Source organism: Zingiber officinale, chromosome 1B, assembly GCF_018446385.1.
Source record: "Zingiber officinale cultivar Zhangliang chromosome 1B, Zo_v1.1, whole genome shotgun sequence".
Classification (NCBI taxonomy): domain Eukaryota; kingdom Viridiplantae; phylum Streptophyta; class Magnoliopsida; order Zingiberales; family Zingiberaceae; genus Zingiber; species Zingiber officinale.
The window spans coordinates 10,628,697-10,639,530 of record NC_055986.1 but is presented as its reverse complement, the minus strand read 5'-3'; the positions used below and the strand labels follow the sequence as shown (position 1 = coordinate 10,639,530).

The 10,834-nt window shown below is 37.4% G+C and overlaps 2 protein-coding genes across 3 annotated transcripts; both read right to left on the bottom strand.

Moving 5' to 3' along the window:
- LOC122050415 (serine/threonine-protein kinase AtPK2/AtPK19-like) lies at positions 1 to 4,973 on the bottom strand. 2 transcript variants are annotated; one of them, XM_042611322.1, is made up of 7 exons: positions 4,820 to 4,973; positions 2,739 to 3,659; positions 1,513 to 1,595; positions 1,307 to 1,427; positions 1,050 to 1,223; positions 616 to 723; positions 1 to 514 (listed from the first exon to the last, which is right to left on the bottom strand). In XM_042611322.1, exons 2-7 carry the CDS (start codon positions 3,387 to 3,389, stop codon positions 215 to 217), a joined length of 1,437 nt encoding a protein of 478 aa, XP_042467256.1. In that variant the 5' UTR covers positions 3,390 to 3,659; positions 4,820 to 4,973; the 3' UTR covers positions 1 to 214. The 2 variants fall into 2 exon arrangements, with proteins under 2 accessions (XP_042467256.1, XP_042467261.1); XM_042611327.1 differs by lacking the exon at positions 4,820 to 4,973 and adding an exon at positions 4,483 to 4,607.
- Positions 4,974 to 6,608: 1,635 nt separating this feature from the next.
- Positions 6,609 to 10,491, bottom strand: LOC122050406 (transcription elongation factor TFIIS-like). Its single transcript, XM_042611313.1, has 3 exons — positions 10,400 to 10,491; positions 10,114 to 10,274; positions 6,609 to 7,633 (listed from the first exon to the last, which is right to left on the bottom strand). The coding sequence occupies exons 2-3, from the start codon at positions 10,267 to 10,269 to the stop codon at positions 6,617 to 6,619; spliced, it is 1,173 nt and encodes a 390-aa protein (XP_042467247.1). The 5' UTR covers positions 10,270 to 10,274; positions 10,400 to 10,491; the 3' UTR covers positions 6,609 to 6,616.
- Positions 10,492 to 10,834: the final 343 nt, after the last annotated feature.

The following is a 10,834-nucleotide window of genomic DNA, read 5'->3' as shown; positions in this document are numbered from 1 at the left end:
TTGCAGTGAATGCATTTTTGACAGTTTAAAGAAGCTAGAGTAAAGACAGCTCACAACAGTTTTTAGAGCAACTTTACAGACAATTTTCAAGCAAATCGAAACCGGACAGAGACAAACATAAACATAGAAGAAAAGGCTGATAACGAAAATAAAACAAACCAGATGTTGTAATACAAACTGCAATACCCAAGCATTCCAGCTCCATACTAGTCTTTCAGCTCAGAGGACTAGGCTTCTGAAGGAAAGGAGCAGGCCTCACGTACGTGAACCCTGGAAATTCATTCTGTCCGGTCACGGGGCTGGCAACTGGCGAATCTAACACCGGCATGTTTGTCCACTCCTTGTCGAAATTTGCAATGCAAGCCTTTCCGGCAACATTAGGGCGGAAGCTAGGCTGGATCTCACGACGCTCCAGCTTCCTCCAATTAATTGACTTAAACCACTTGTGGTTCTTTATCTCATTGCTGCCACTAGGGCCACTTCCGAGCCGCTTGCCTGCTTCCTTCTGGAGCAACTGAAAGGACAAAGAGAACACCTTATGAACTTTCCACAGGATGGAATGTGAGATCAACAAGGATTCCAAGTTTAATCTAGCAAGCAATGCTGCAAACTTACGCCTTTGAGCAAGGAATGAGCTTCACTGGACAAGTAAGCTGGCAGCTTAATTTTCTCCTTCATTATCTTCTGCTGCATTTTCTCTCTGTTGTTACTGATAAAGGGCGGCTGCATATTCCATTGGTCATATTAGAATAGATAGAGGAAGATAGGATAATAAATGTATAGATAGGTTTATAAGTAGGCTTAGGCTAAAGATCAATTAATCAGCAATACTATACATATTTGCCAATTTTTGTACATCTAAGACAAAAGTTGAGTGATTTATAGCTCCAAAAATGTTGAAGTAGATACTTTAAGCCATACACAGAGTTTCTATTAGAATTTGCTCAAGCTAGAAAGATTCTAATAAAATCAATTTAAACAGCGAAATCAGCATAAGGTAACTTTTAGCAACAATTTTGCAAGATCAGTGAATGGAGAAAATCACGAACCTTCCCAGTAAGCATCTCAAACAATAAAATCCCAACACTCCACCAGTCAGCAGCTTTATTATGGCCTTTTCCAAGCACAATCTCAGGTGCCATATACTCCAGTGTCCCACAGAGAGAGTTTGATCGAGTATTTTCATCAAACTCTTTTGCCAAACCAAAGTCAGTTATCATGGCCTGAGGAAGCATTACCAAATTGAAGTCATTCCTGGAAACAATGGAGATAAGTGGTCAACAAAAAGGGGTAAACAGATCCTCACATGGCCATCCGCATCCAAAAGGATGTTCTCAGGTTTGAGGTCCCTGTGCATTACACCATTTGCATGAAGATGGGTAACAGCAGATATTATTTCAGCAGCATATATGCGAGCAAGATCCTCTCTGATAACGTAGTTAAAAGTAAGTTGACATAATAAGGCGCATTTGAATCTTGTATACAGAGAATAGATTAAGAACATATGATCACCTGAACAAGCCGTGATTATAGAGCTGAAAGAATAGATGCCCTCCGTTTACAAAATCTAGCACAAGGTATAACCGGTACTTTGTCTGCAAAGATCAAAGGAAGACAAGATGAAAATGTTCAAAAGTCTGTGATAGCACATATTTCATCATAAAGAACAACATTGTAGCGTTTCATCCATACTTGGAATTGAGTGGACATAAAGCTGCTTTGACAAAACCAATAAATATTTTTATTTTTCTTAAAAAAAACTCACTGATAAATTGACTGTCAATTGATTAAAGTGAATAACAAATAATATTTTTTATATCATTGTTGAGTAGTTAGGAAACAATACACAAGCAATTTCTTTAGTGATAATGACATACTAAAATGGATATGCACACAGTATTGGAAAAAAAACTAGAAAAAGAACATAGGAAGCAATTAAGTGTATCTTCAATAATGATAAAAAGGAGAGGAAAATGTAGATGAGACTTGAGAGAACAAAGAGATTATATAGTTAGACAAGTTGAATCCCCCACAAGACATCAATCAAAAAACTGCTTAACATAATAAGAAATGATTTACAAGAACGGATATTACTAGTGATGTAATTTACAATGTTATCATCTCCAAATAATTGGGCTTTGTGACGCATTGTTTTTAAGTTGTGTGTCACTGATCAAGTTCAATCTAAAGGTGTGATAGGTTCCAAGTTATTAACACATTTTATAATGTTTTAGTAAGAGAACATTAATTTAGCATCTTGAAGAGGCAAGAAGATAGTGGTAGTAATTGAGATTTTGTCAAGTTTACTGAAGAGTGTATTTGCAGTATCTTTAGCTTAAAGATATTTTAAAAATACTACACTTGGATACTACCAGGTGCATAGCAAGGCATCTTTATTCAGATTGAGGCTAAGAAATCTCACTTTTTAATTGCTTGATGATGAAAAATAAACAAAGCACTCAATTTATAAGAGTTACCAAGACGGTAACATGTTATTGTACAATAATTATTGTCAAATAAGTATAACTGATAATTTCACCAAAATAACTCTTGAAAAAAAAGGAAAACGGAGGAAAACTACTAGTTAAAATTTCCTAGACTTACCCTACCACAAATCTATATAATGGCACGATCCAAGACTCATTCAAATACCAAAATTGAGCAGTGTTCAATATTATATCCTAGATGTTATCGGTATACAGACCAAAATAAGTAAAGAGTTGACAATGATATCGCACCTGGAATGAATACCTAAGTTGTACTACAAAAGGATGATCAACTTTTGTTAGTATATCTCTCTCGGCTTTCATGTACTCAGCATGATTGTTTTCCACAATTCTGTCCTTCCGCATTACTTTCATTGCATAGATTTCAAAAGTGCCTTTCTTTCTCACCTGAAACACTTTCCCAAATGCCCCTTTCCCGACAAGCTTCAAAACCTCAAAATCATCAAGTCCAATGCCCTCGCATTTCTCAGATATGGGTTCGTGCTTGTCTCTGATGCAGATTGATGAATCCTGGTCATCAGCCTCCCCAGTTGCACACTCCAAAAGATCCAAGGAGCTATCACTCTCGTGTATTGTGAGCTTGCTAAGCTGCAATGATTGGCTAACTGGAGTTGAAGGGCCCACTAATGAATGTGATCGTTTGTGAATAACCATTGGGTCATCATAAACTGTCTCACTTGAAACTGATGCAGTATTATCAGGGATGACAACATGTAAGTTAACAGAGGCATGAACTGGGACAGGACCGAACACATCAGAAAAATCAAATTCCAAGTTTTCGGAGGCCACAACATCAGGAGAGACTGCTGGAAGAAGTATCTGCATCTTTAAGTTCTTGTGAACATTGACCTTGGCGACACAACCTACCTCAGAGGAGACCATTTTTTAAATTGCTAGACTGATTTCAAAACTGATGTAGTTGATTTTGGTTTCCCTTCCACTAAATCAGGCAAACTCCACAGGTCTCCAAGACAACTGATGAAGAAGGAGTCCTAACAATGGCCTTCAATAACTGGAAATCCACATAAATAATAGGAAATCCCAGAAATCCTGGCAGTGAGCAAAGAAGAAGCCCAGAGCTGATGTTGTTTCCCACTGTAGAGGAAACGGAAGATACCACTGTATTTCTTGAATTCATGAAGATCAAGTTGCCTAGAGATGTTTAACAGAAAAGAAAAAGACACATCAATCAAAATCAGAGAAATCATATTGACCGAAAATTACACTTCAATGGATGGAACATATGGCAGAAGAAAAATAAAATTGCACACTCCAAAAAATAGATGTAGGATGAATAGTCCTTTTTCCTTGAAGTGTTAAGGACAGTAGAATTAGAAAGTCCTACCAAAGGATTGTCTGGCATATTGTAGCTCATACATATGAAATTAGTAAAGGTTCTTTGAATCAATATTAACATAATTCATCACCAATAAAACTTCAAAATTGTAATCAGGACTAAGGTTCAGAGACCTAGAAGGACCTGACAGTTCATCTAAAAATAAATTTTATGTGAGATGCTGATATTTGAGGAAACCAGCAAAATAAATGAAGGCACTCGATAGCAATTGCCATGACTTAGCCCACACGACAAAGAGAAAAGAACTAATATCCTAAGCTTCTCCTAAGTAGTCAGATAGCTAATCAGGCACGCCTCTTTTCAGGTAAATGCTTAAAACAAAGGAATATCCAAAGCAGATCCTAAGAAGTCCCTTGCAGCAGGCGTGAGATACATCCCCAACCGCAACTTCAGCATGAAGGCATCACAAATCCCCTTCTTTCCCATCTTCAAAGCCAAGATTCATGTACGCATGAATATTCCAAGTTTTTCGTTCTATACTTGACAAGAAATCGACTCGGAGAAAAGCTTATCGTCATAAAACGCATAAAATTAACAAAACAAAGGGCAAGAAATACGTAAAAACGAATTTAACAAGAAAAATATCCCCATATCTTAGCATAGGAGCAAAACTATTACCCGATCTAGATCAGAGGGCACAAACTAAATAGAAATTACTTGAAACACCCAGATTTCCCACAGCATCCATGCCCAAGAAAGAACAAAACTTTCTTTCGAATCAGGCCAAGCGAACGCAGCTACAAGCACATGCATCGTACCAGGACAATCATTCAAACTAAAATGCAAGGTAAACAAAAACATCTAAAGAAATATAACTGATTTGCAGTGCGACTGCAAGCACAATATTGCAATCCAAGCACCCCCCAAAGCTAACCCTAATCTCAAGGAAACCCCAGATTACAACGAGCAGACACCAATCGATAGAGGTGGGTAGAGGAGAGGCAAAGTCGCAAACCTTGCGAGGCGGAGCGATTGATCGGAGCACGGGAAACCGCGGCGGGCGATCAATTGCCGATCTCCGAAGCTCTTTTATATTTATTTCGCGTTACAATGAAGCCCACCGGATCGTTCCCACCCCCAGCCGAATCCTTATCGGTGCAACGTGGCAACGAATTATTGGTGGAGCAGTTTAAGCCATGCGTATATTGGCATATGCGCAAAGCTTGCCTGGCCTTCGACGAAAGCCGAACCGCTCAGCCCGTGCGGACGTCCGTACGTTATCCTACAACAATTCAGATTGGCATCCGTCAGATCTTTATGTTGGCTTATCCGATCCGTTTATATTACTGGGTCCGTGGATGACACGGAAAAGGTGGGTTACCGTCGCGTGGACGCACGATATTTGTATGCGAGTACATTGATGGGGATCGAGAGGGGCGGCTGGTTACGCGTTCCCGCATTCGTTGACCAAGTTTGGCGTCTGATATTAATCGACCAGATGAATTTTATTAATATTCTGTTGATTTATACAATATTAGAACAAATTAAAAATTTTGATCTTAACTTTGGATTTTGACAACATCTTAGCGGTAAATTAGAGAAAAATCCTCAATAATAATCATAACTTTACATGCAATCTCCATGCCTAAAAAATTTTGTTTACACTCCCTACATGCAAAGTATTACTTGTTTCAACTCCCTCATGCAAATATTGATACCTAAATTATATAATTCTTCTTAAAGTCAGTACTTTATATTAAAAATTGAGTATATTTTCTATCAAAATTATCTCTCTTATTTTTTAGGTATAAAAAATCTAAAAATAAGTATAATTCATGTTAAATTCAGCACTTTACACTATAATCTAGTACTCTATACTAGGATCGAGTATATTTTCTATTGAAATTAATCCATATTTTTTAGATACAAAAAGTCAAAAATTGAGTATAAAAAATCCAAAAATGAGTATAATTCTTCTTAAAATCAGTACTTTATATTAAAAATCGAGTATATTTTCTATTAAATTCAGCACATTAAACTAAAATCGAGTATATTTTGAGATGAAAAAAGAAATGAGCTTAGATAATTTATGGATAGAAATTATATGTAAAATTATGTTTATCAATAAGAAGTGCATGCAAATTTACCCATATCTTAGTGCACTGACTGACAACCAAAGGATTAGGCCCGTAAATGGACTGATTATTTATTTAACATTTAATTTAATACAAATTTATTGATATTTATTTAATATGTCTAATCAATTAAATAAATAAATTTAAATAACTCTTTACCGCCCTGAGCATTACGACGTCTTCCTGTAGAAGATTTGTGATCACAAATGAAACAATCGTTGCCAAAATGCAATGCTAAGAGCCTTTTTGAGTAGTTCGATTTGACTGCAATTTTTAGCTCGATCAATGACTGGGACTAATCTGACCAAATCAGACGAGTGAAAGGATTCTCCAAAGCAAATCATGAAGGCAATGATGACTTCGCAGCAAATAGAAATGGGAACTACTAACGTCCATGTTACAGCTGAACATCTAATAAAAATGATTAAATCAACAAACTACCATATCAGACCTCTTAGGAAGACTAAGAGGCTGATAAATGAATATTCAATTCTGACCACCTATGCATCACAAATAAAGCAAAGGGTTCAGATTTTTCAATTGGCAGGAGGTCAATTGATTAAGTTCTGAAATTAGTCATCAGCTCAACAGCTGCACAAGTTTAATTGATAGTATGCAGTCTCTGGATGCCTGCATCACCTAATTACCGCAACAAAGCAAACAGTGATGTTGATTCATTAACAGAACTTCCAATGGTTGTTGCAGTTTACACAAGTTACAAAAGTAGTCATTGGTTCATCAGCGGAACGTGTTTGCAATTGATAGTATGTGGTCTTCCTTTGCCCACACCGCCCGCATTTGAACTGATCGGTCGTTGCTTTAGGAGCTGATCCTCTTTCACATTCAAACAAGGCCTTCTCTTTTATCTGTCTATTCACCTGTTTCCTCTCGTCGCTAGCCATGTCTTCTGGAGCCAAAGTAACTATGTCCTGTGGCTTTACAAGACCAAGGAGGACTCTTCGTCGGAAGTCTTTGTTATTGTTGTCCCTCAAATTGAACATTATAGACCTGTATTTGTGTTTTTGAGAACCAGTTGAGAGGCCTAACTTCTCAAATAAAGCAGATTCCATAGACACAGCTACACGAATAGGGTCAGATGCATCAACTTCATCCAGGATGTTCCTCACTTCATCTAATTTGCTCTCAGCTGTTTCCTTAGAAACTCGCGCAAAGGCTTCTGCAATAAGCTCTCGGATCTTATCACGTGCAGGATTGTTACACTTTACCATTGAAGACAGCTTCAATGAGCCACTGCCTAATCGAGGTTTCTTTGAAATATATTCTGCACTCTCATCCGTGGAGAAACCATCCCTCTTGTTTGATTCTCCAGTGTTTGTGTGCCCAAATTTACTAGAATTGGTATTCTCTAATTTGGCAGATCCTTGTTTGCACATTCTGCTATTCTGTTTTTCCCCGTCACAGTCTACCCTACCAGCTTCAACACATTCAAATTTTGAAACAATGTTGCTCTCTGTTGATGCAGCTTTTGGAATCCTGTCCGCATTAAGTTTCATTGCTCGCTCAGTGTCCTTTTCAACCTTTGGAATATTTTTTCCCTCCGAGGCTTCAGATTTCTTATTATCTTTTGATGCCTCCTGAACCACTAGTTTCTTCCAGAACTGAAATAAATCATTTGCCACAGTCCGAATCTCATCATGGGAATGTTTTGTCAGAAGGCGAAGTTTTTTGCCAACCTGAAATATAAAACTCTATTACCATCATTATGCAGAACTTCCAACCATTATCCAGTAGGTATATATACAAGGTAGAAGAATGAGGCCCACATTCTTGGCTCCAAACAAATAAAGAATGAACTTGAATTCATCAAAAAACAATCCTTTGTAAAGAGGAAAATCTACCGTTAATTTTTGCATATAAATAAGGGAGAATAGTCAAGCTCCAATTCAATGGACAAAAAGTTCAAGGATCTAGAACATTCAGAAAATATGAATAAAATAGACAATTGCAGTGGTACATGCATATGATCCTTTATCAAAAAAATTTGTTGATGGTTACCTTAATTGGGAGGGAGGGAAGCCACCTCATCATTCATCTTATTCTTTTGTACAAGTGTACATGTGCTTCTTATCTACAGATTTTAATGATGTTCCTCCTAAGAGTAAGCGCTTAGTTGGAGGAAAACTACTAGCTTTGGTTACAGGACAGCATTTATCTAAGAGGCATATCAAACCATAAGTAAATGAAATACAACTACTTTCCTTTGTTCTCATCAGAAGTTATCTGCTTGGACAAAGAAACTAAGACCTGCGTGTTGAGACCCAAGAGGAAATAGCTTCAAGGAAATTCATTAAGTAAAAGTTTACATAATTTGCTCCATTATTTATACTAATAATATTGCATATCTTGACGAATAACAGAAGTGCATTTTTTTCAATCCTAGCTGTTGTTGTTTATTCTACAATACCTTCATAATTACAAGATTTATCCTTAGGCAAAAAAAGACACATGTTGTCTTATACATTCTTTCAAAATATTCTCAACCTTTGTTCTTCGAATTTATTCATAGTCAAACAAAGAAAAACCAATACGATGTGCTGTTAAGCTGTCTGCATGTATCACACATATGCGTCTAGCCCCTACTAAATCATGAAACACACTTTGGTTCCTATGTTTCAACTCGAAAACTTAAATTCATTAGTCAAGGTTCAACCCCAATGTATTCCAGCGTCTTAAAACTAAATTCCTGACCATGACTCAATGACTATTGCTCACTTTATCCAAATCCATCCATTTGGATCTTCAATCCTCAAATTCTTCAGTTAAGGCCTTACTTCAACATACTTATGCCGATAAGCTAAGTGAAAGAAATGCCCCCAGCAACCACCAAATGTAGATCAATGAGCTCCATAGTATGTTGTGCACCCTTGCTCAAGCTCAAAAAACAAAGTTCAAGTCTTCAAGTGTCCCATCAACCTTTAACATATTTCCCATGCTTTTGCTGCAATTTTTTCTTTCATGTAACAATTGACATGATAAAAAACATAAATGTCTTATATTTGACAATTATATTAAGCTCCTTAATTGAAGATTCTCTAAATTTATTTAGAGGTAATTAAAGTTTTGGAGCTCACATGAATAATAAAACCCCAACTTAAAGAGGTGAATTTGATGAAGATCAATCATATCTACTATTGACATCCTAAATTATCTAACTTTAATAAGGCAAAGCGCATTTTCTAACTCACAAAATGCATCTGCACATGTCTGCATACCTGATATGTGTTGCACTATGTCAATTGCATAATGTTTGGCTAGGTTTTCAGAAAAAACAATCCATTAAGGAACCAATCTATTACCTTTAACTAGGCTTGGTGTTTGTTGGTGTTAATACAACCACTACATAATCGACTAAAATCTCTCAGTGATATTTATCGTCTGTAGTGTTTCTAATTCGGTGGAGCCATCAAGGCATGGATCTTGTAAACGCCTAAACTCTTGCATGAGTTCCTAATTTGGCAGAGGCATCAAGAGATTGACTAACCAAATTGAGCTTGGTTAAATCAACCTCCTAGTGATAGTTTTTTGTTTTTCTTCTTGTCTCACATTACTGCCTTCTTTATGTACCATCTATTTTGTTAAGTGTTTTCTCATTTTTTGCATACAACAAAAACAACCATGAGTCATCATTGAACTCTAAGATGTATTACTAGTAATACATGTGGATCTACCCTTTTCTAAGTCTACTCAAACAATTAAGACTACCTACTACCCTCCAACTTATTTATCAAGGTTGGGGATTGGCATTGGAATGCTATAATTCCACTGTCGTCTATTGAACAAACTTAATGGGATGCTTTTGTCTATTGTTACTAAAAACAGAACAAGTTTCAATAATCTTGACGATAAAAATAGAACAAGTTTCAATAATCTTGACGATAAAAATAGAACAAGCTCTCGTATGATCCATAACAAACCAGCAAAGTTAATAACCTCACGGATCATTCCAAACCTAAAACTCTGTATCAGGTCGATACCCAAATGCACCCTGATAAAAATACACCAAATCTCCATAACTAGGAGCGGCAAATGAGTTTCCAAAAGATAAAAAGATCGAAACTTTCTAAACAAAATAGGTTCGAAAACAACAGCAGGAACAGCGATCCGGTCAAATAAGTCCCGGTACGAGAAATGCAGCTCGGAAGGACCTCATTACCTGAGTGGCCACCAAATCCTTCGTGGTCACCGGTATCTTCTTCAGCCTCCGAAGCGCACTGACACATCGTTCAACCTCCGTGCACTCCCCGCCGGTCTGGACCTGCTCCGCCGCCTTTTTTGCAGCCTCGAACGTCTCCGAGAGCTCCTCCTCCATCAGGGCTGAAAGAAAGGGGAAAGTAAAAGAAACCAAGAAACATGGCAATGACGCAAAGGATCGAAAAGGGCAAAAAGAAAGAAAACTGAAGGGAGGGAGGGGGGACGAAGGAGAAGGCGCAGGAACGAACCCTAGCAAGCGAAAGCGGCGTAGGGGCGTCTGTTTGTTTCAGGGGCGTGGGACGAACCACTCGTCGGCTTCTCCGACCACAGTGTCAATAAGCGTTTCGACGTATGTATATATAGAGAGAGGGGAAACTGGAAGATTCTGAGATTCACTGCATCGAACGGTGGGAAAATTTGCACGATGCTTTGAGGACTTTTGTAAAAACACATAAATAAACAAAAATAATAATAATATTGTAGCAGATTATGCAAGTTATCATAATATAATTTTTTATTTAATTTAGTAAAATCTGTTGGAATCCAAGGTTATTTTGGTGTGATCAACAAGTTAAGTTAGGTCCTGTGTTATTTTAACCTTGTGTCTAAGTATGCAGGAGCTTAGGAGCACAGATACTCGAGCGGAAGACGCGGCTAGCGAAAAGGACGACACGCGGTGCGTC

Bases quoted from the DNA above. Each gene is read 5' to 3' on its own strand.
- LOC122050415 (XM_042611322.1), bottom strand. From the start codon at position 3,389: ATGGTCTCCTCTGAGGTAGGTTGTGTCGCCAAGGTCAATGTTCACAAG. The intron at 1,224-1,306 runs GTGAGGATCTGT...ATGCTTCCTCAG, and splicing joins TTTTGGATGCGGATGGCCAT to GCCATGATAACTGACTTTGG. The intron at 515-615 runs GTAAGTTTGCAG...TTGTCCTTTCAG, and splicing joins CTCATTCCTTGCTCAAAGGC to TTGCTCCAGAAGGAAGCAGG.
- LOC122050406 (XM_042611313.1), bottom strand. From the start codon at position 10,269: ATGGAGGAGGAGCTCTCGGAGACGTTCGAGGCTGCAAAAAAGGCGGCG. The intron at 7,634-10,113 runs GTAATGAGGTCC...TTTATATTTCAG, and splicing joins AGGATTTGGTGGCCACTCAG to GTTGGCAAAAAACTTCGCCT.